General features: G+C 44.4%; 1 protein-coding gene across 1 annotated transcript in view; it reads left to right on the top strand.

Moving 5' to 3' along the window:
* Window positions 1-25,430, top strand: part of CFAP47 (cilia and flagella associated protein 47) — a 2,858,849-nt gene that overhangs the window by 799,082 nt on the left and 2,034,337 nt on the right. The window contains exons 34-36 of the mRNA XM_078657910.1: window positions 299-396; window positions 3,416-3,532; window positions 8,182-8,316. Of these exons, the coding sequence (XP_078514036.1) occupies window positions 299-396; window positions 3,416-3,532; window positions 8,182-8,316 (350 nt within the window). The remainder of the gene's footprint in view (window positions 1-298; window positions 397-3,415; window positions 3,533-8,181; window positions 8,317-25,430) is intronic.

The following is a 25,430-nucleotide window of genomic DNA, read 5'->3' as shown; positions in this document are numbered from 1 at the left end:
TGCATACCTAAGCTCTTGCTAATCAGGACCCTGATTTGCACGCCAGTCACATTTTTTTTTTTTTTTTTACACTAGTCAAGTCAAGTGTTTCTTTATTCGGTTTTTGGCAGGTAAAAAAACCATAAAAGCAGTTACATTAAAAACAAAAAGTCACATTGTATTAAATCGAGACTTGTGAAAATCGTCACTTGGGGAGTGCCGGCAGTGTATAGACTATGGATGCTAAGTAATACTTGATATCGGTTTACAAGTATTGTTTCTCGTCGCTTCATTTGTTTTTTTCTATTGTTTCCAACAGGCAAAATCCCACCCAAGAGATGGGTTGTAAACTTTGAAAGAGACCTTCTGGATGGCCTGGTGCTAGCAGCTGTGATTGCTTCTTATTGCCCATTTTTGGTAAGCAGTACTTGCCTTTCTAATGTATATAACATGCTAATTAAAAAAAAATGTTTTGTTTGCCAACATATGTAAGTAAACTACATGTCTTTAGTGGTCCCATTTGTCTACATCCGACTTACTAAAAAACATGAACGTATATTTGACGTGGTTTTTTCCAGGTTTTTTTTATGTGTAAGTCTGTTAGTGGCACATTTCCTCACAATTGGACCCAAGGTTTGAGACACACGATTCACATTTGCGTTCACCTAATTTCAATTATTTTTAACTTAAACCATTTCAAAAGATTTTGTGCGTGCCGCCTGAACTGCACTGAAGAGAAATGTAAATACGCAGCATATAAACATTTTTAAACGAGTCATCTTTAAGGTGGGGTAGCGCGACCTAAAAATATATCATTTTTGGGTGTGAATACATTAAATGCGCCATTCGGTTTTCTCAGAAGAGCTAGATATTGATTCAAGTGCTAGAGCTCCCTAAATGCCAGGTCCAAAACTATTGGCAGACCAGAATACTTGCAGAATGTATTGCCATTGTCCATTGGACCACAGGAGCAAGTGACTACTGCAAGGTCAATACATTGCCAAGTTCCTCTTTTTGGGCTTTGGTTTTCAGAGGGTACAGAGGTCAAACAGAGAAGGGTGTCTGATGAGGTGTGCAGGGGAAAATTCAGACCCAGTTGACACGTAAATAGTTCACAATGTCCTATATTGGCATGTGTAGTAAAATGTTAATAGAATATAACGTTATTGTTATTTAGTAGCTTATGTCTTAGTTAATAATAGAACTGGACTTTCATTTTGTTTAAGTTTAGTATCTTATGTTTGGATCATTCTCAATATAGCTGGACTTTTACTCTTTAGTAACTTAGCCCACATGCAATGGCTAGTTATTAAAACACAAAGCCAGCTTATGTAGGGGCTTCATGTGTTTCTATTACATACCACTTTATTAAACACTGTGCAGGTAACATCATACGGGGCCTCAGGAGGGCCTAAGTGTTGCCTGTCTGATTAGGATATTGAAAGTGCAGTGGTTTATTTAGCATTTTCTTATGGTTATATGTCTCAGTGGTGGCATAATGTGTCATGGAAGTCGGGAGAAAATTAAATCATGTAGCCCCCAAGTCCTTTGTGAAGTTTCTCTCTCACAGCATGCCCGGAGTGTATGTTAGCCAGGGAAGCCCTTGCTGTGGAAGTATCATGGGATTCTACTGTTGAAGGAGGAACCTCAGATGCCTTCAATCTGTATGGATGGCGGGTTAAGCACAGCTCTTAGACCACCAGTCACCTGATATTAGTAGGGGGTGGCTTGGCGGCTTATGAGGGCCCTTTGTGTGACAGCGTGATACACTGAGGGATAGCACATGAGCATAACCAAGGAGGGTAAAGCTTTCAGGCAGATGACTGATCATGAACAGTCTGCACTCTGAGAGTATTTGTGGTTCCCTTCCACACACCACTGGTGCAACTTGCTGTATTGTTCTTCTCAAAGCAAGAAGAAAAGTTGTGTACAGACCAGCAGCCAGTACATTGTTGAGATGCAGCCTTAAGTTCTGACTGAGCAGTGGCACTCTGTTCTTGACGGCTCCCTATCAGTAGAGGAAGTCGATTCATGGCATTGGTTCATGTCAGCTGAACCATGCAGATATTTTACTCAAGCAGCTATTGGGCTCACAAGGCTGTCTACCTCCTTTCGTCAGGTATCATCAAGTTGATTTTCCTCATCCATGATGCTTGTTCTGCATCCATTCGAAAAAAGACGAGTGTGGAGCACTTAGTCTTTTTGTCCCTCGTCCAGGCCAGTACCAAAGGACGGAAATCCTTGCTGCTAAAAGTTGCAAGGATTTCTGTACACCGATACAAGCTGCTGGCCCACTGGGCCAGCTTATATCAATAAATATTGGCAGCTGGACCGACGTCAACTATCCACTGAAATTCAAAGTTGTCCCCAAATATTAGGAGTTTGATACTTGTCACTTAATGTATCTGACTGGAAGTGTTGTTCCACTCTTTGGTAACCTTATTCCAAAAAGGTGCACAATCACCTCACTTTCATTGGGGATGGAAGACATGCCATAATATCCACTTCAATGTGTATCACACTCAAATGACTGCCAACTAGTCGGGGGCTGTTGATGGACATCTGCTTCCTAAGCGGATCTATACACAGGTTGAGAGGCATGGACAGACAGTCTTTTTCAAATGTCTCATCTCTTGAGTTAAAGGCTGACCTACTTGAACTGGTTTGATCCTGAAAAGTTGGACACGTGCATCCTTTTATTTCCATTGAACAGGAAGGGATACTGGTTCGTTTGAAAGAGCTGTGCAGATGGTCATATGACTATAAACACAGAAAACCAATAGGCATTATCCATCCTTTTGGATACAGGCAAACGGCCGGTGATACGGAACTATAGATTGGCTGCCTCAAATTTCTAATCAAGCTAAGCCACAGTCTTGTAATTGGGACGGCAATCAGCCATGACAAAAAGAACACTACTTGGTAATTTCAGATGCTAGCTACCATTTATCAAAGCCTAGAACTCAGGGAGGAAATGGCGTAAAAAATAAGAAGAGCATCCGTCTGGGTTCTCTTCATATATCATATAGGGCCAACAAATATGATTTCCTAGGAACAGGTTGACCTATAAATATCATGCATGGGACCTTTGTTCCTACATCGTGGTAGACTTTATTGGCTTCATAGTCTCGTATGTGAGGGAGCTTTCAAGTAGAGGTTGGTGATATTTCCATTTGGCCGACAAAACTGGAAGAAGTTGACTTCCTTTTTTTTAATTGTATTTTTTTTTTTACTGAATTCTACATTAATTTGTTGCAGGGATTCTGCTCAGAAACAGAACTATGCCTGGGATCATGAAACATCAGTATGTAGGGGCTGAGTCACCATACACATCAGTACCTATGGGCCCAAATCCGACTATCTAATAGATCCTCACCTGCCTTCCTAACCTTTCCAGAGAGAGAATAACAATCATATATGTTCATCTTTTTTTCAGATTTCTTCTCACTTTGTGACCATGTACACTCATCCATACATCCCAGAGCAGTGTCTGCACAACTGTTTGATATTGGTGAATGCTTTCCGTGCCATCAGCCTTAATATTGATGTTCAGGTAAGTGAATATACACTAGCACACAGTATCTCATGTCAGGGCAATGTATCTGTTTAGGTTTGTAGATGCATTACATCTTCTTGAGACTTGTTTTTCTCTCTCTCATTGGTGTAATGGTGGAAGAGGGTGGGAACTGTCACAATTGTATCTGCGTGAATCTTGTTTTTTTCAGCAAGAAAAATAATAAAAGCCCTTTTTTATTTAAGCCAGCTGCCAGTCAGGAGCTGTCTTGATCTGGTGGCAAGGTTCCTTGACCAATGCACCATCTCCTGGACATACACTACATGTCCTCAGTCTGCTTGGTCAATCAACCGCCCGCGTTCCAACTATACCCCTGCAAATCCGATCCAAGACTCACAGGGGGAAATAGCTGTAAGTCCATGCTCCAGTTCACCCCTCAGTGTTCGTCCCAAGAAAAGATCCACCAACTTTAAACAACATGACCAAGAAAGCGCAAGGGCACAGGAGTAGTGGGCCAGCAAGAGCTGGAACCCACACAGCACACTGACCCCACGCCACCAGGAAAGGGATATCTTGCAGCTGAAAAATGTACGTTGAGCCTGCGAACTGTAGATGTTGCCTTATAAGCAAATATTCTTATTCTTTCCCCACATCCCAGTGTTGTTAAAGGAGAATAATAATAATGACAGGAATACCTTGTGTTTAGTGCTGCTTTTATTTCCATTTCTAAACTCTGAAAATAGCAGGTGTTAGTATTACTACATTTAATGATCCTCAGTTTATTAACCCCTCCACTGGGCCCACGATTGGGCGGAAGTGAGGCACTTCTGCAAAACGGGCGGGGCCGAGTCGACCATTGGCCAACGGCAGTACCAGCGAGGTAGACACATCACAAGTACCTTCTCTGACATATACCGAAATGTATAAAGTGAACTGACCTTGTGAGAATAATTCAACATTCACTTGTAGATATCCCAACTACATTTTCTCCCTTGCAATTCTCGACCTATACTCCCATCAGTAAGCTCTGGTGTCTTCCTACTTGGCTTGAAAACTATTATCAGCTGTGATGAAAACATGGGGAAGAAACATATTTTACCTTAAAAGGAACAGGCACTTTTCCTTATACCACTGATCACATTTTTGTAATTAATCAATTCCCATAAATGGAGAATGTAGAATATAGCTCGGCCACAGATTCGAGCAGGGACTCAGTCTTCAGGGGTGGGGCCAGGGACTGTGTTATTGCATCATTTCCTAGAACCATCAATGCACTCCTGGAGTTCTAGGGGGATGAGGGGGCCTAGGAGTGTCTCTCTCAATTTCCGTCTTTATTCGATCATAAATAATCATAAAAGACACATATAGATACATACAATCTGTTATAAAAAGCATAAGTGTGTCTCTCAAAGTAACCTAACAAACTCTTTTTAAGGGCTACAAGAGCCCCCAGGAAATCCAGTAGTGGGTCGAAAAGTTTAGTACTAGTGAGGTAGGCACACTTGAACACATTAATCTCCACCCATCCACTCACAAGCACAAACCCTCACACCCATCCGTTCACAAGCTTGCCCACATACTCACACCCATCCAAATGCACATTTACTCTCCCCATTCATTCACATGCGCGCACACCCACCATTCACAAGCACATACTTGCACACACCTATTCATACATGTGGAGATATAAATGCATTCATACTTACATGCATGCAGCTAAAAATTCAATAAGCACTTGCTGGGCTGCAGCGGTGAGGGAGAAGCACAAAGGCCCCAACAGGAGTTGGAGGCTTCTGGGAGCGAATGGAAGATCCCTCCAAGTCCTCTCATTGGCTGACCTTGTCATGGGTCTGTCAATGAGAGGAGGACCTTCCTTAACTCATCACAGAGTGGGGTGTGGTCAGTGATATTTGCTCACCCCGTCCCAGTCTGTGAAGAGGCGTCAGTGATAGACTTTCAGCGGTGGACACATCACGGCTCTTACCTGAAGCTCCCAGGGCTGACTCTATTGGTAACACTCCTCCTCGTCATGAGAGGGAAGACCTCACAGATCCTTGCCCAGCTGATTAGGTCACTGCTCTCAGGGCTGTGAAATCTTCAGCCCGGCAAACCTTGGCTCAGACTGCCAGGTGCCTTTGCATTAATGCATGTAAAGTGCATGACGGCTTTTGACATGGCAAGTGTTTGACAGTGTAACCTTGCTTTAACCCCTTCGACGCTCATGACGAGCTCAGCTCGTCATGAGTTACGCCTCTCGTACGCTCAGGACGAGCTGAGCTCGTCATGTAACGCGGGTTTTTTAAAAGTGCCGCGCACAGCGGGAAAACCGCTAGCGCGCATGCGGTTAAGGGATCTTTGAGAAAGTGCTCTCTGTTCTTAATTTTAGTGCTAATACATTCTCTACTGATTGCTAAATCTAAGAGACTGAATTGGTGAATGTATAGATACCCGTGGCAATATCCTCCACCTGCATGGCACTACCATGGTGATTTCAAACACTAGAAAGCAGACCCCACAAGGGCTCTGTGGGCATTAGCAATGTTCCACCCAAGGAAATAGCCCTACTGGCTATTCCACAATCAGTCATAAAGAGGTCCATATCACTCAATCTAAACAGGTAATTGTTTTTTTATCTTAGATTTTTAACATATGCCACCTGTCATTGGACACAAGGTAGCAGGAGTGGTTTCCAGAACTGTAACATTAGCTGGTCTGCTTTGCTGGGAGATGGTCCGATGCATTTATGTTTTTAAATGACTATTATTTTCGCGAACTAGAGAAACACGAGCACTACAAAAGGGAGATGAAGGCTCTAACTGGTCGGCGAAATGTTTTCTCTCCACTGGCTGCTTTCCTCCCTCTGGTTACAGGTTGTCATCGCTAGCCTGTGATAAATGCCTGTACATCTTGATTTATGCACGGAGGATTGCCACTGGCTGAACCCAGAACAGTGTGGGTGTCACCCAGGGAGGGCTGTAATAAATCAGACTGCCTGTTTGTCTTTCAGAATGTAATCTAGTGCTTAGCCGTTCCCCACAGCAATGCATGGAGTTGTGTGCCTTTGCTGGAGGACACAGTAATATAAAGGTTAGAAAATGTGTTACCACTGAATGTATAGTCTGCATTTAAACTATGTCGCATACTCTTGCGTGATGAAACGAGACTATAAAAAGGCACCACGGGGGACTCGTAATGAATGGAGGAATGTTCCCATGGAAGTTGTTTGCACACATTCTGCTCTCTCACTTGCAGAGGCTGGCAAGCTTATTTTAGAAAATGAAGTCCTTCAAAACGATTATGAAGCCGCTGCGAAAATGAGCCGCAAATGTTGTGAAATACGTTGATGTATGATTTGCTTTAAGTGCCTCATGCTTCAGCGTGATAAATCGCACAACCTGGAGTGAGTAAGGCAATGTAGTTTCCATTTAGCTCAGAAAAACGATGCATAATTTAGTTTCCATATAGTTTGAGTGTCGAACAAGTTTTTAGTAGTGGTTGTGTCTATTATGGGCGCTGAAATGTCTGCATGGAAGTACCAAATTGTCCCTCTACACAATATTAAAAAAAAAATAAAACCTTAACTTACCCTCAATATTTTGTAAAAACACACCAAACACTGGATCACTTCATTAAAAAGGACTAATTTTAATTGATTTGTGCTCCATTTCTTATTATGTGATCTGGCGCTTCTTTCACTCGCTTGTCTATAACAGTAGTAGGTGAAAGGCATAAAAAGCTCAGTACAAAATCCTTTAGTCTAAACTAGTATGCAGATCATGAACATCATGGCAATAAAGATACTTTAATTGTCTTGAAAATGAGCAACATTGGCCCTTGAAAACGTGGCATCTGAATCAGCATGCATGAAAAGTGTAGTTTGTATCTACTTGAAAGCATAAATCTCTCCTCTTCCTATGGACTCACGTCTGGGGCTGGTAAGGTTCAGAGCTTACCCAGCCATTGGGGTCTATATTTTGGTCCCACCTTGCTGATGCTAACTGCAGGGAAGGTCTGGAAGTCTGTCACACTGTGGGGTTTTCACCATGTAGTCTGAACAGGTCACTAGAATGCAGTAGTGTCCAGTTCAGTGTAAGTTTTCTGTCAGGCAGGTGGAAGTGCCCTACTAGACATAGCAAGGTTGTGTCCAGTTGTCCACATGATGAATTGAGTGAATATTTCTGTTCTAGGTGGGCTATAGCTAACAAAATACATTGAAAATGAGTGTGCGGAAAGTTCAAAATAGTCGCTTCTCGGGACATTGAAGGCAATTTCCCCCTCCCATGCAGAGGGAAAGGAACAAACGAGGGATAAGCAGCTGCAATGTTGCGGCTTCACCACAACGCCTTTCCCTCCCTGCATCCCCAACTCTGGGCTCCACATCCATCATGCCAGCTAAATTCAAGGTGCCTGCTCATCGCCTGCATGGAAACGGTTGAGATCTGGTTTTTGTTTCTACCGCGATGAGCTTTAGCCAGCTTAGGGTATCTATACAGCTCATGCTATACGATATTTGCCCCGGAACCCCCTTTTTCGATTTCAAAATAGAATTTGTTTCATTGAGGTGTCTGAGTAGACCAAGGGTCATAGGAAAATATACTGCTACAGAAGACACCATACAAATTTAAAAATGTCATCCTGCATAAAATACACTGTACTTTTAGGTGAATTAATACGTTTGTCTGTTTTAGGCCACTGACATATGTGACCCAAACCCAATCTTGATGCTTATGCTGTGCGTCTACCTGTATGAAAAGATGCCCCTGTATGTTCCAAAGAAGACTGTGGAATTTGAAGGTGCTCTCCATTCTACTGTTGCTAGAGAGGTAAGTTGATCCTTTTCCGAATGTATAATTTGGGGGGTATTCACTGAACCTTTGTCCAGATCTTTCCCTTCCTTTAAGCCCAACATTTTTATAGTGTTATTTTAATATGTGCATATTGCTACAATTCACCCCAAACATGGCTCCCAAGTATGTGAAAAAATATAAAAGCAAAACATCTGATCACATTCCATAAAGAAACTGCAGTAAAAGAAACAAACTCATATCTGATAGAGAATTCTAGCTCCAGATTCCTTACCCTGGAATATTCCCCAGGCGCCAGACTGGATCTCTAAATTTTTTAGCAATGCCCTTGTGCACCAGTAGGTGATGTTGTTCTGCTCCACGTTACATTGTTGGCATCGCCCATGCCAATAGTGACATTCGCAGGGCTTATATAGGGGCCATCCCAGCACGCTGACCTCAGTTCCTTCTTTTTTATGCCATCAGCGATGATTCGGATGATCTTTCCTCCTTCTCTTTTGGCCTTGGATTACTCAACATTTTGTTGACATTTAGTGTGCCTTTTTTTCACCTTTTTTCAAAGATGTCCCCGAAGAAATCCACCGGGTTCAATCCTTGTGGAGCCTGTCAATGACAGATGTTGGAGACGGACCACTATTTGGTTTAGCTAGATCCTGAGTGACCCCTACCCAACTCTGAGTTTTATGAGGCCATGATACTCATTTTTGGACAGTCAGACCTTTCTGGAGCACTCACTGACCCCATGGGTTCAGGAGGATCTTCAATTGGGGCTCCACCAGCTGGTCTGCCCATGGCACCAATCGACCACTCAGGATCCGTTGGTAGAACTGGATCGGCTCTGGCCGCAGCTTTGCGACTTCTCCGGCGACCATTCCAGTGGCACCTCAGACACCCATTGGTGTGCCAAACCCATCATGATTCCCAACTCTGATACAGAGATGGATGGGTATTGCACAAAGTTGGTTCCAGCATGGACCAGGCCGACACAGCTTGAATTGGAGGTGGCGCCCTAGTTCTCCGAAGAGCTCACTGAGGAACGTGAATGGAGGGGGTATGAGGAGCCCTATGGCTACTCTGATCCCCTCTAGCAGAGTCCATGGCAGATGACAACTGGTACAAGGACGTGGCTGATGCCAGTGTTCTGGATACCTCACAAAAAAACTGAACTACTCTCTCCTCCCACAGTGGCTACAGAGGAAGCAGCTTCTTTTGCAATGGTGGTCGATAGAGTGGCTGAGGTCCTGAACCGAACGCTGCCCTCAGTCAAGGTCAAGACCAACGTCTCAACAGAGGTGTTTCAGCCCAGGTTATCTCTTTCAGAACCCTTATTACCCTTTAATGAAGTCCTCCCTGATTTCCTGCTTGGGGCCTGGGTCACGCCCTCCCTACACAGGCACTCTTGTGCACAGAACTATAGCTGGCCACATTCGCCCGCTTCAGGGGACCCAGCCATCCTCATCCAGTACCCCACCCCTGAGAGACCGGTGGCCCAAATCTCACCCTCTCAGATCAATCCCAGGCGTGTTCCCTAACACACCACCACCGGATTGGAAACTCAAGAGGTTCTGTAGGAGGATTTTCTCTTCCACTAACCTGACACTGCGGTCCATGAACACTGCATGCTTATTCAGGCGTTATTCCCATACTGAGAGGGATACGGTTGCGCAAGTGTTGCCTATAGTTCCGGATGAGGCCCAGACCCTATACCCCCAAGCTATCGATGATGTAAGAGATTCAGAGAAGTTCATGATCAGATGCTGATTGGATACAACTGACTCACTGTACAGAGCCGTTACTTCGACAGTGGTGCTCTGACGTCACACCTTATTGATGAATACTGACTTTTTGGGGCATATCCAGGCATCCTTTATGAACATACCATTCAGTGGGATTGGCCTCTTTGGCGATAAGGCAGATTCTGCTTTTGGAAGATTCAAAGACAATAGGGCATTGCAAGGTCATTGGGACTCACCGTGGTCCCACAACAGCTGTATTTCACTGTCTGCCCCATCTGTGGATACAGTAGGGTTCCCTGTAGCCACCACGGCCAGCAGGTCACAGTCCTATTGTGGCAGCAAATGTGACTTCCACAAGTCTCAAAGGACTCGACCAATCCGCTCCCCACCCCCCAGCAACCACACGGTCAAAGCCTCTATAATATGCCCTCGATCCAGCATTAGCAACCAGGTGGTGGCAGAATTACAGCACCATATGCTCCAATGACAGGAAATCACTTCAGACATATGGGTGCTTTAGATTGTCCAACAGGGTTATGCTCTCTCCTTCCAACAGCCCCTGACCCAATTTCCTGTGTCCTACAATTGGTTAACGGCTATGCTCTCACGGCAGGAAGCACTGGTCCTTCTGGCCAAAGGAGCCATCAAGATGGTGCCAGTATCAGAAGTAGGTAATTGTTGCTATTTCCGGTACTTTCTGATGCCCTAGAAGAATGGAGGCCTACATCCCATCCTAGACCTGTGCCCTCTCAATAACTTCTTGAAGAAGGAGAAATTCAAAACGCTCACCATGGTCCATGATCCTGGAGACTAGATGGTAGCGTTGGACTCGCAGGATGCCTATTTCCACATCCCCGTTCTGCCTTTCCCACAGACGTTACCTGCAATTTACGGTGGACCAAGAGCATTCTCAGTTGACTGTGCTTCCTTCTGGTCTTATCTGTGCCCCTAGAGTGTTCACCAAGGTGATGGTGGTGATTGCAGCACACCTATGGAGGTCAGGGTTCCCAGTCTTCCCCTAACTTTATGATTGTCTGTTGAATCTTCCACCTCCAGACTACGGCAGACCTTCAGCATTCTCTGGGGTTCACTGCACTCGCTGGGGGTCACTATCAACGTGCCACACCAGATTCCTTCTTAGACTCCCCCTTTCATCTGAGCTATTCTTGATAAAGTGCCCTTTCAGGCTTGTTCTCTACAGCAGCATGTCCAGGATTTTCAGGCTCTGAGCCTGCACAAGACCTGCAGTGGAGGCTTAGCTGCAGCAGACCCCTCTGTCTGCCTCACCCATAGCTGACGATGAATGAGTCACTGCTGGGATGGAGAGGTCATCTGGGAGAAGTGGATGTCAGAGTGTTGTGTAGGGATCTAGGACCCTAGTGTAATTTTCCAGATTCATGCCCATATATAGGTATAAATTACCCGATCCTTATATAGGCATAGAAATCATTACCATATTTAGACTGAGCCTATGCAGCCCAAATACGGCATGGCTACTTCCACTAAGTTCCGAGAATCAACAACGATTTCTTAGAAAAACCCGCCTTCAGCAGCTAGGGACTTCCCCTTGCCTGAATACTAATTTATCTAGGAAATCATGGAGTTTTCAAAGAACTGAGTCTTTGATGACGTTATTATGTCCAATCATACGTCAAACTCGGCACCTTCAAGGTATAAATATGCCTACATTTGCCCAGACAAACACACAGTGGTTTGAAGCAGTTCGACTATCTACTTGCCCGACGTGCCCTGCAGCAGCAAGTGCCGAAGGAAGCCGACCCTCCAGCTGACGCACTGAGAGACGCTGTCTTTTTTCTTACCGAGAAATCCAGCTCCAGTGTTTCCAGCCTACCCTTGTGGGTTGCTGGGAAATCGAGTCCTGAGAGAGAGATACAAGACTTCCTTCATTCTAAAACCAAGGTACGGATCTGATTAGACCCTTAGAGAGTTCTTGGAATAGATTCTTGGCAAAGAATACTAAAACTTAAGCTACACCTCAAATACTTGTTCCCTTGTACTAGACTTAGGTTAGGTACACGGGGGTAGACGTATTTTAGAAGCACCAGTTGAGTACTTTTAGTCATTCTTCATCACTGTATGTATTTTAAGTATTATATGTTATTTTATATGGCTTAGAAACCATACCATGCTTTTACAGTGCTACTTCATAATACTTTTCGTATTATATGCAATGTTATTATTATTATTCAATCTTTATTTCGGCCGTTGGCCATCAAAGATATACAGTAAAACATGTATAGTCACTATAAAATCAACATACATAATCAATGACAGTATAAAACCTTAAAATTACATACTAATAAAACTACTTTAAAAACTGTGAACCTTAAGATTAAGAAGGAGCCTGCATCTTCAAAATGCGAGTGCGAGTGTGCCAAACATTAGTGAGGAACTTTGCTAGTGCAAATACAGTTAAACTGGAAACATCGGTTTTTAGGATTCTGTACATTGGGAGGTACTCCCTACCACCCAGATTTCTGATCAATGGTAAGAGCCAGTATTTCCTCGCTGCCTTATAAGCTGGGCAAAACAGAACCACGTGTAAATCACTTTCCTCTGCCGCAGTGCAAGCCGGGCACTGCTTGGTGGAGGGAGGCGATGACCAGGAACTAGTAAAGGATCGTAAAGACAGTGTGCCGTATCTCCATTGGAGAAACAGCTTCCTGGCCAACACGGGAGAGACGGCATCTAAAACTCTCTCCTGCCTGTACAAATCCTTGCTTTGCACAAAGACAGAAGTTAGTGACCCTTCAGACTGACTGTCTAAGGCCGTGGCTAATTTATGTTCATGATAAGCGCTAGCCAGACCTTTCCTTGAGATATTTAATGAGGCATTAGCAGGGTTAGACCAAAGGTCGGGGAACCCCAGTACCGTACAAGAATTTTGAATGTATTTTATCCAGGGGATCAATAGCGCTTTCGGGTGGGTCAATAGCTCCATTAGTTCCGCCCTATAGGCAAGAAGTTCGTTGCTACTCCACAGCCTTCGCCAGAAGGCTATAGGTCTCAAGCCTAGTTCGTCGGCTATGGGGCGCAAGCCCAGATCTAGCCTCAGAGGGAGGAGCGGGGTGCTGGGTGGAAGTGCGACTATCTGTCTGATGAATTTGTTCTCTGTTAGAGACAGACTACGACATGATGTGTGTCCCCACAATTCCGCCCCATACATAGTAGCACCCCTGGCTTGCGCTTTGTAGATCTGGATAAGCGACCCCAGTGGTCGGTATGTGGAACCATTTAACATCCGCGTGATACCCCCTGTGGTCTGTATCAGTTTTAGATTGGCCCTGCTCTGGTGTGATCCCCAAGACATAGTTTCATTGAGAGTTACACCAAGATAGTCAAAAGTGGAAACTCTCTCGAGCCGTGAGGCTCCCAATAGCGGATTTGAGCGCAATTTATGACTTGGGTTCAAAACCATAAACTTAGTTTTGGCCGCATTAATTTCTAAGCCTCTGTCAGTGCAAAAGGCCACAAATGAATCGAGGATCCTCTGTATCCCCATTGGAGTTTTGGACAGCAGCAGGGTGTCATCTGCAAACATAATTGCAGGCACCCTACTGCCGTTTAGTTTAGGGGCGTCAGTATATTCAGTTGCATTTAGGTGGGCGATCACCCCGTTGACAAAGAGGCAGAACAGGGTCGGTGCCAGCACACAACCCTGTCTAACCCCTCGGTCAACGGGGAATCTATCTGTCAGAGCCCCAGACCTCCCGCACCTCACTCAAGCATAATTATTTTCATGCAGTCTCTGCAAGATTATCAGGATGTCCGGGGGAACCCCCATCTCAGCCAAGACGCTCCACAGTTTCCCTCTGGGCACCAAGTCGAACGCGGCCCGCAGATCCACAAAAATTGTGTATAGGCTGCCGCCTTCGAATACCGCTGTCCTCCAGTAAATAATATTCAATCGAAAAACCTGGTCCACCGTGGAAACAGATAAAGAGTCGTGTATGCATGAACCATGCAACTACATCCCCACGACTGGCACACCATTTGAATAATTCTCCAAAATAACAATTTGATAGTTCAATTTATTTTGAACGCAAGTTAAATATCAATAGCAGATTGATATTAAATTCATATCAATGGGTAGTTCATATTCAAAAGAGTTCGTTATTCAAAACGAGGAACAATAAAGCAGTGTAACTCCAATGCATTTCGGGCAAAGCCCTTTGTCAAGGAGTGCTAAAAGAAAGGAGACGAATCACCATCAGAATACATAGCGGTAAGGAAAACATAATGAACATTCATAATTGCAAAAAACAGTACATAGCGCTTAGCTAACATTGCGACTGGGGCTTAAAAAAGCGGAAACCTGGGTGTGGTAAATGGTGAAAGTGCAAAACAAACAAGTGATGCTGTCGGGTTACTTATAACCTCATCTGTATGAGATTTAAATGCAGCGGTTTTATCAGGGTGCTCGTGGGTCTAAACCAACGTGTGCAGTGCTGTGCGCGTTGAGCAGGCCACCATGCGAGGCGCCAGTCAGAAAACTTACTTCAGCTTCAGAGTAACGTCGCCCGTTACTGGCAAGTTCAAGGTTCCCGACCGGGAAGCCGGGACATCAATATAGCGCGAGACTCGGGGTAGTGAACATTAAAGATGGACTAGGCTGTTAGATGGATGTTATGGGCGCCATGTTGGAGTGGAGGAAACGTGGTCAAAGCCACAGAAATGAAAGGTGTAACCAAAAGATAGCGTGTTAAAGAAGTGAAGCGAAGAGAAAGGTTAAAAATAATAATAATAATCATAATGAAGAGTGAGGTTAAAAATAAAGGTGAACCATGCAGGTTAAGGTGACAGAAAGTGTGAAAACACACGCAGCATTAGAACCAATGTAGTAATGTTAACATCATAGATAGCAACTAAATTCGCAGCGATCATTTAACCCAAAAGGCTTTTGGGTCTGGAGACGATAAGTCCATTCCAGTTCTCTCTTCAACAAAAGTTTGTTGTTGTCAGTGCCCTCCTTTTTGGTGACTGTTTCCAAAATGATGAATTGTAGTTGGGCAATGGAGTGACGAGCTTCATCAAAGTGCATGGCAATGTTGGACTTCACGTTTTTAAGTCTGATGTTTGACTTATGTTCATTTAAACGTGTCTTTATTTTTCTCTCGGTTTTCCCCACATATAGTTTACCACATGGACATTTGAGTGCATAAATTAAGTTTGAGGAGTCACAAGTGGCATTGGTTCGGAGCTTAATAGTTTTGCCTTTCATGGGATGATGAATGAAATTACCTTTGATAGCTGAATTACAATGACTGCAGTTTAGGCACGGTTGTGTGCCCTTATATTTTTGACCTGAAGTTGTAGGGTTGGATAGTATTTCTTTAATGTTTTTACTTCGAGTGTGGGCGAACAAGGGTGCAGCTCTGTACAACTCGTCGAAATCTGGTTCGATCTGAAGGATAGGCCAATGTTTTAATATGATCTTTTTATAGATCTTGCTTGCTGTAGAATATTTGGAAACCAGGACGTTTCGTGTCAGTGCTGTATTGGTTTTTTTTAACAAGGCTTCTTGTCTGGTGATTTGTGCTACTCGAAGTTGTGCATCTTTAACAACCTGTTCAGGGTAGCCTCTCGCTACAAATCGCTTCTGCATTTCATACATGCGTAAATCAAGGGTGTAATCATCTGAAACAATGCGTTTAACTCTTAAAAGTTGAGAAAACGGTAAATGTCTTTTGAGAGACTCCTGGTGATGACTCTTGTAGTGCAAGGTGTTATTGCGATCAGTCTTTTTTCTATGGAGGTCAGTGATAAGTCCATTGGTGGTAATTTTTATGTTGACATCAAGGAAAGTGATTTCTGAATCATTGGTTTCCCATGTGAGTTTGATGCGGTCATCTTTAGAATTCAGTTGTCTGAGAAATTGTTCAAGAGAGGCTTTGGAATCCATCCAAATGAGGAAAAGATCATCAATGTATCTTGTATACATGAGTATTTTTTCATAGTTGATTTGATCGCCGTATATGTGCATTTTTTCAAAGTTTTCCATATAGATGTTAGCGTATGAGGGGGCCGCACAATTTCCCATAGCCATTCCAGAAAGCTGTAGGAACCACTCGTTGTTGACTTGAAAATAGCTATGGTAGAGGGTATATACCATCAATTCCATAAGGAACATTTGCATGGACTTGTCAATGTCACTGGTAAGCAAGGCCTGTTCAACTGCTTCAATGCCTCCCCGATGAGGGATGGATGTGTATAAGGAACTAACATCAGCAGTACACATGATGTAATGGTTGTCGTGGTTGATTTGAATTTCAGATAGTTTAATTAGGAATTCTGTAGTGTCCCTGATGTAACTATGAGCTTTGGTAACAATGGGTTGTAAGTATTTGTCAATCAGCTTACCGGTCGCTTCGTGGATGGAACCTCTAGTTGACACAATAGGTCGAAAAGGGGGATTGTTCAAATCTTTATGAATTTTGGGACTCATTTGTAGAGATGGACTCCTTGGATGTTGAGGTAAGAGAAAATTCTTAGTGCGTTCCTGTATAATATTGTTGTCAAAAGCTTTCTTGACGATGTCTTGAAGAGTGTTATAGAATTCTCTAGTCGGGTTCTGATCCAGTTTCATATACAAGGAAACATCACTAATGTGTTCTTGTAAACGTTCATTGTACAAGGAGTTATCAAGAATGACAAGAGCCCCACCCTTGTCGGCTTTCAGGCATTTAATATCCTTATTGTTGGCCAGAGATTGAAGAGCATCAAGGTCTTTGGGTGTGAGGTTAGGGCGTCGGTTATGTCGCTGAAAGTTAATCTTGGACACGTCGTGGCGTACCAATTTTTCAAATAAGTCGATTGACTTGTGGCTACAAGGAGCCTGGAATGTGCTACCAGGTCTCAATCCTTTCAGTTCATCAGGTTTGCTGTCAGTGGTAGATGGTAAAACCTTTTCAAAAAAGTAACGCAACCTAAGTTTCCTTAGAAATTTAAAGGTACTGACCTCAAGTTCCAACAAGTTGGTATTGCAGGTGGGAATGAATGAAGTGCCTTTTTCTAAAACATTCATCTGATGTTGATTGATGGCAGTGTTCGAAATGTTTATGACTAGGTGGTCCTTTTGGGTTTGGGATCTTTCAGTATTGTCTTGCTCCGGGTTGATGGAGCGGTTGAATCTTTTACTTTTGCGCTGGCTCCTCCTGAGTCTTCGAGGTCGGTTGAATCTACCTCTAAAAAATGAACCGCGGAGGTTTGGATTTGTGAAGTGGTGGACGTACTAGCACCGTCCTGAGATGATCTGGGAGTTGGAGTAGCACGAGGTGGTCGAGAGGAAGTGTCGCTGCCGGAGGAAGATGTATCAGATTGTGTGTTAGTTTGTCGGTTTCTTCTCCGTTGGGCGTATATATCTGCCCATGAATAAACTTCATCAAGCTTGTAGTCAAGCGTGTCCCGACGAAATTTTCGGATTTTTCGCTCGTTGATCTCTTTTTGGTGTTTGTCCAATGTGTTTTTTAGGTCAGCCAGAGTGTTAGTGAGTTCTTCTGGAGTTAGCATGTCTTTGAGTTCTAGGTCAATATCTTTAATTTCCTGTTCAAGTTCTTTAAGAATGTCTGAGAGCTCTTCCACGATCAATAGGATGAGATCCAGGCTGCATTTATTCAAGATTCTTTCCCATTTGTCTTTAAATGTCTTTGAATTTTTACACAATGAGGGTTTCAAGGCGATCCGTAAACCGCGAGGGATTCTGAGGGCCCTATGATACTTCAATAAAGTGCTCGCATGGAGCTTTTGGTTGATGTGTCTCTTTGAAAGGTATAATAGTTGCTTGATACATTGTTCTTTGTTGCGTGTGGAAGAGGCTGGGGTGATGTCTTCCTCGATTAAGGCATAAATGCGCTGACGTTCCTCATCGTCATATGCAAGGGTGTGAGCTCTAGCTTCAGTGCTACGGCTGATTTCTTCGAATTGCATATTGATGCGTGCAATCGTTCGTGGCGGAAAAATGTAGATAATAAGTAGGAGGAAACGATGCACAGCTAGGGTGTATTTAGTTGATCAAATGTAGATAAGCTTCGGGTGCACACGTGGGTAGTGTCTCCGTGGAAACACCCATTCTAAATCCCGCCTGATACGGGCTAAGGACACCCAACTCTTCTGCCCAATTCTAAATCCCGCCTGATACGGGCTAAGGACAGCCAACTCTTCTCTAAATCCCTCCTGATACGGGCTAAGGACACCCAACTCTTCACTCTATATGCAATGTACTTTATAACCAGTATTACGATTGTAGCAGTACATTTCTTATGCTTGAGAAAGAAGACTGTTCAATAAATACTTTTTATTGAAAACGCCTGTCTCTCTATTTCTCAGCACCTCTGGTGAAACGAAGCATGCATGATTGACTGAGTAAAATAGCTATCTATTGTTTCCGCGCCTCTCTAGAGATTGATTTCTTATTCTTAGGAAACAAAGTTGTCATATTTATGCGGTTGTCAGAAACTAATCCCTTCTTGTGAATTCGAGAAAGTTTCTAGTGACCTCTGAGCTAGCTGGCACTCACAATTAAGTTTAATATATTCTGTAGAGACCTAGTCGACCTCAGTCCTACGTTTAAACTACAGGATATATTATTCCAATGCGCAGAGCCTATTGGGAATATAGGAACTACACTACAAGAGGACTCTGATCACGGGTCGAGGCCTGGCTCACATCAACATTTTGGAGTTTTGGGCCATTTGCTTGATTCCAGAAATCTTCCTACCATCCATATAAGGGAGACTGAATCAGGTTCTCAGGGACAACACTACAGCCATGTTGTACTACAATAAGCAGGCCAGGGTGGGGGCCTGAGTCCTGTGTCAAGAAGAACTGTGTCTCTGGAGCTAGGTGGAGTGTCATGGCATTTCTCTGGTTGAAAATTACCTGGTGGGGATCTTTGAATGCCAAGACGGATGTACTCTGCCAGCGGCCCTAGCAGATAACAAATGTTGGTTACACCCTGAGGTGGCACAGGGCATCTTTCACTAATGGAGAGAACCCTTGCTAGATCTTTTTGACACCACTGAGTTTGCGCAGTGTCAATACGGTTGCACTCTGGAATTCTAAGAAGACTCTGTCTCGGAGATGCATCCCTGATAGAGTGGAGCGTGGTACTCCAGGATTCCTTTTGTTCTCAGCCTCACATGCTCAGAGTTCTGAAGAAGATCAGGAATGACGGTGCCGCCTAAACCGAGTGTGCCTCTTATAGGCCTATTTCATTATTAAACGCGGAGCCCAAGATTCTTGCAAAATTATTGTCTAATAGGCTTGTCAAGGTTATCAGTGGCTTGATGCACGCTGATCAATCTGGTTTTATCCCCCATAGAAATACGGCATTGAACCTTCGTAGGTTACATGGAGTTTTAGCTAGAGCTCATACCCTGGGAGAACAAGCTATAATAGCATCACTTGACGCAACGATGGCCTTTGATACAATAGAATGGCCTTATTTATGGGCGGTCTTGGCTAAGTTTGGATTTGGACCGGAATTTATTAGCTGGGTAAGACTGTTATATACTGAGCCTCTTGCACAAGTGGTAGTCAATAACCGAGTTTCGGCAGCATTTTGTTTGGGAAGAGGCACCCGACAGGGGTGTCCGCTCTCCCCTCTCTTGTTCTCGCTAGCACTTGAGCCTTTGGCAGCCTGGATCCTCTGGGAGCCTTCCATTCGAGGTATTCGATGGTCCCCTCAGATAGAGGACCGGATCTCTCTATATGCAGATGACATTTTACTCTATTTAACATCACCCAGAAAGTCCTTAATTGTCGTCTGTGATGTTTTGGCCTCCTACGGTAGGAATTCGGGGCTCACTATAAATTGGGGGAAATCCTATTTGTATGTTCTGAGTGGCGATATCCCGACTCCCCCACGAAATTGCCCGATTCAAGTTGCTACTGATGGATTTAAATATCTAGGGATTTTTATTTCACTGGATCCCAAAATTCGATACGAGAGGAACCTTCTTCCCTCATTGGTTAGATTAAAATGTGACGTAGATAACTGGAGAAAGTTGCCTCTCTCCCTGTTGGGAAGGGCAACACTCTTTAAGATGATGTCCCTACCTCGCTTCCTTTACGCCCTTCAGAATACATTAGATATAGTTCCAGACAGTTATTTCAGGGAGGTGGAGGGGGTGCAACGTAGATTACTATGGGAGGGTAGACCACGTATCGCTCTAGCTAAATTGACGTTACCATGGTATGACGGTTGTATCGCCCTTCCAGACATTAGGCGATATTATTGGGCTTCTCAATTGGCAGCCATAAACCTGGGTACGTATGGGCCTGGCTCAGACCCGGGATACGCAATGGATAGATGGCTACTCCCAGGTGGTAATTACAATAGAGCTTTATATGCAAAGTCGGCAAGGAAAAGTTTGACAGGACCCACCAGTGTGGCAGTCAGGATATGGCACAACGCCACTAATTCTTTGGGATGGAAAGGCCGCCTCACGCTGGCCACTCCATTATTTGATTCGGAAAGACTGGGTAAACTTTGGAACACAAAAGGTTTCGATAAGTGGAATTTAATAGGGATTGCTAGGATTGGTGATATCTGGGTCAAGGACAGGATTAAGACATCCGCTGAACTGCAAGCCGAGTTTGAATTGAACGGGCGGAATATTTCCGCTATGCGCAGGTTCTACATGCTCTGCGATCAGCGGTACCGGTGGAGGAGGACATACCTGAGGCCTCGCCATTGGAAGATAGAATATTGGACGGTCATTAGCCAGAGAAAACTATTTACCTCATTTATAGGAAGTTGATCAATCATAGAGCAGACCTCCTGTTAGAGTTGAGAGATAAATGGATGAGGGACTGTATTGAACTAGACGACGAGGGCTGGCAATCAGCTGTGTCCTCCCCAAAGGAGGTTGCGATCCCAGTACGATTGCGACTAGTCCAGTTGAAAATACTACATAGGGTGTATGTCACAGGCCCACACTTGGTCCGGATGGGGCTATCTGAAGATGGTTTGTGCAGGAGAGGTTGTGGACAGGTGGACACGTTCCTCCATATCCTCTGGGAATGTCATTATATGGTGAATTATTGGAGTATGATACATGATGTTATGCGAGAGGTACCGGGGGTAACGGTGTCACCAGAGGCAAGGAGATGCCTCCTTAATATTTGGGAACCTACAGATCTGAACACAGCGCAGACTAGGTGGGCCACTCTAGGGGCTATGATTGCAAAACGAAATATAGCACAGCAGTGGGGGTCCAAAAGACCACCCACGCTTGAGGAATGGAAAGAAAGTATGGACTGGTGCATGTTCCGGGAGAAAACCGTTTATCTGGCCTGGGGCCGACCTCGCAAATGGGCAACTGTTTGGGGCCTGTGGAATCGATATAGGGGGGAGATTTGTGTACCTCCAATTGACTCAATGCCGGATATACTTGCATCCCCGTGACCCGCGTATGTGAAGAATTACGACCCCCCCTCCTTTCTTCTCGTATCCTCCAAAGTATTATTGTTCTGTTGTAATGATGTGTGGGAATGTTTGATCTCTGTTTTATGCACTTATTGAAATGCCTTGTGTTAATAAAAAGAAATATAAAAAAAAAAGAAAAGGAATGACTGTGCCATATCCATCCTAGTGGCTCCAGATTAGGCAATGATAGTGTGGTACCCAGAAGGTCTGGGCATAAGCATCTGTCTTCCAATCAGGCTAGCGCTTCAGGAGGATCTCTCTCACAGCAGCGGGGCAGGGTCCTGCACCCTCCCGACCCTGACAATCTGCAACTTTATGTATGGAGATTAAGTAGTCACAGTTGACTGCTTTAGATATTCTCACCGAAGTTCTGGATGTCACCGTTTTGAAGAAATGAAATCTTCATTCTCAGGGAATACTTACTAATAGAAAGAAGAACTTGGCACAGAAACTGAAATATGAAAAGACATCTTTATTAAGTGAAACTACGTCACACAGGAGCCGTATCAACTGAATGAGGCAGTCTGAAGAGTACAGAAAACAGAGGCCTTTTATATGCTTTGGGTTACAAAACTCAGCATAAAAGTAAGGGGCAGTCCTAGCTTTTGCAAGCATGCAAAATACCTAACATGGACATGCAAGGTCTGCCAAACATTAGCCAATAGGACAAACACCCACTATTTACAATTGTCCAATCATAGGTATTATTACGCAAGGTATCGCATGACGACAACCCCATTTTACAGTTGTCCGGCCCATAATCAATCATTGAACAAACCCAACATTCTTCTTTAGACATGCCGGACTAACCCATAATAAAAAGGACTACAACCCATATCATAAACAGACCATAAAAGAAGGAACAGAAAACAGATAAGAAGCAGGATAAGGGGTGTGTGTGTGCATACCAAACTCTACAATGTCCTGTGCTCTGATCCTTAATCTTGATCAGCTAAAGGGCAGGAACTGGTTTAACAAGGTCAGCTTCAGGCAACAGGGTCAGTTCACTCAGGTCAAACAGGAGTCAGCACGAACTCAAGCTAAGGTGTACATGTCCTTAAAAGACTAGTTCAGCCACAATCATCGGCCTATGTGAGGGCAACCACAAAATGGCTGCCATACACAAAATGAAAGCCATTTAGAACCTTGCCGGTATGGATACCGGGAGAAGTGTTCAGGCGCCTGAAGTCCAGCATAACAGCTTTTCTATGGGGAAGCGGCAGACGGCGTATAGCACTGACGACTCTCATGCGGCCCAAGGATCAGGGAGGGTTAGCGGTCCCGGACTTTGAGCTCTATTATCTGGCAGCGCAGCTTCAATTCTTTACGCAGGAAGTGGCAAGAGTGTACCGGGGGCCGGAACATGAGAGGGACGCGGGCACCCCCCGCCATGTGCTGGCCTATATAGCCCTCCAGCAGAAGTTATTACTGAGTGGACTGACCCAGGAAGAAAAGACTCTGAGATTATGTTGGACTCGCATGCAAAAGCGTGCAGGTCCTGGTCCCCCTTATGCCCCAGAAATACCGTTGGGGATGTTGACGGCACTTCCACATGGGGGGGATTGGTCGAACCTCCAACTGTGGGAAGAGGCGGGACTTCAGATGGTGGGGGACTTCTACTCCGACGGGGTGCTGATGGAGTTCCGTACTCTGCAGGAACGCTATGATCTTCCACGGGGTGACTATTTGGTGCATGCAGCAATAGTGCGGGCGCTTCAGGCACATTAGGGAGAGGGACTGATGGAACCTGTGACGCCATTGGCATGTCAATATACGATGATGTCAGCAGGAACGAGGAAGGCAGTTACATGCCTTTACTCCAGAATGCATACAGAACACATCCCACCACTAACACGTCTCAAAACACAATGGGAAGAGGACTTGCAGAGGGAAATCCCAGACACAACATGGTCCCAACTGCTTCAGCGAGCAAGGAAAAGCACCAGAAACGCCCGTTTCAAATTAATACACCTCTATATCCTACACAGAGCCTACCTCACTCCAAATAAGATAGCGAGATATTTTGGCGCAGTAGATGCAGCATGCCCCAGATGCACGCTAGTTGGCGCTGACTTGCAACACATGCTTAGGACCTGCCCGCGCGTCCAAGAGTACTGGGAGGGAGTTGGGGACGCCCTAAATGAGGTCACGGATAGAGCACTGCACTATGATAGCGCGGTCGTCCTCCTACATTGGTTCCCACACACGTGCAAAACAAAACTGTCGAGTAAATTTATTGACATGGGCCTTCTGATCGCAAAGAGGGAGCTCACTAGGGGTTGGAAGTCAAAGTCAGCTCCGACACACAAAAAATGGCTGAACGAATTTCTGAAATGGGCAGCGGCAGAAAGCACACTCAGATACCAACTGGCCCGGCGGACAGCAAATGATAAGGCTCACGAGGCGGCACTGGCATGGGAGGCCCTAGTCCAGGCGCTCAGAGATAGTGTGGAGTTGAGTGACGAGGAGGAGGGAGTGGCACTACAGGAAGCCCCGAGGGAGGAGGTATCGGACCCTGCACTGACACCTGACACAAGCACCTAATGTACCGTTTCCACAATCCTACTCACACAGCTTTGCCCGAGATTTTACACTGGACAAGTAGGCTTAGACACTAGGGGGACGGGGGGGTAGGGGGGGGGGGAGAGGGGAATAAAGTTGACCTGTTTATTTGGATGGAGAGAGATTACACACAACCGTAGAGCAGGGGGGCATGATAGGCGTTGACGAAATAAAAGCGGAGAACATTGTACAGATGAGCTGTTTCTACGGGTACTAACTGCACCGCACTACAAGATTGACCGCTGCCCAGCCTCCGGGATGTGGGTCGAAAGGCTGTGTGTACAAACGATAATTGGGCAGTGCCTGCAGTTGTACTGGAGTTCTTGATGATGTTTATACAGTATATTTGAGAATATCTCTGCAATAAAAATTGTTTTACAAAAAAAAAATACACAAAATGAAAGCCACGGGTTCAGAATTCACAGAACCTCAGACCCTCCTTTTGCCCTTACATAGGCAATCACTCAGTCTGTATCTGAATCGATGTAAATACTATCCGTTATTCCCTTCACTAAGGCATTATTACTCAAGTTATCTTTCATGGAACGCAAGGGATAAACTTCGTTGGCATAAATAAACATCGTCTGATATGCCCATACAGACCCATTGTAACTAAATGGCAGAACCAAATAGGGAATACCTCTATCTGTAGTATGTGGCATAAGACCACACACCCAACAATTAGTGGTGTTCATTACTAACTGGTGTTGATGCAGAAGCTGTACAAAGGAATTATTAGTAAACTCTGACCTCCTAACCAGTTCATGTTCAGGTAAAGTATGGAAAGAATGCAAAAAAGTAGTAGTAGGAAGAGACATAGGTTGGGAGGTGGGTACAGATGTCAATTGGGTAGCAAAAACAATCCAACCCACAAAAGACAACGTCATGCTTAAAAATACTAGAGAACACGTTATTAAGAACATATAGACAACAGGAGAAAGTAATGACCACTATTACGAACAAAATTATCATTTTTCACAACTCTAAGCAGAAAGCAAATCCTAAAATTATCTAGTAACGTTTTCATGGCTCCTATACACTTCAGTAACTTATTATATGTTCAGGTGAAACAGTGGTGATCCTCATCAATGCTCTGAGGTGAGAATGGATACTCTTCCACAGAGAATGGGCTTATTCTGCTTTTACTAAACAGAATACTACTTTAAAATAATGCCAGCAAAATAACAAGAATCAGTCTCCTAACACCCATTTTATGCAATCGCACGGGAAATACCCAGAGTCCGTCCAAGCCTCTCTGGCAGGCTTCTATTGTCCATCAAATCTTCTTTTGTTGTTTTCTTCCGCATGGGCCTCTTCATTCAGGCCTTTCATGTAAATGGTGCTTCTTAGTATCCGTTGGAGTGCCCTCCTGGCAAACACTCATA

This window comes from Lissotriton helveticus, chromosome 8 (genome assembly GCF_964261635.1).
Source record: "Lissotriton helveticus chromosome 8, aLisHel1.1, whole genome shotgun sequence".
NCBI classification, from domain to species: domain Eukaryota; kingdom Metazoa; phylum Chordata; class Amphibia; order Caudata; family Salamandridae; genus Lissotriton; species Lissotriton helveticus.
Note: the sequence above shows the minus strand (reverse complement) of the source record. Positions and strands in the feature narration are given on the sequence as shown.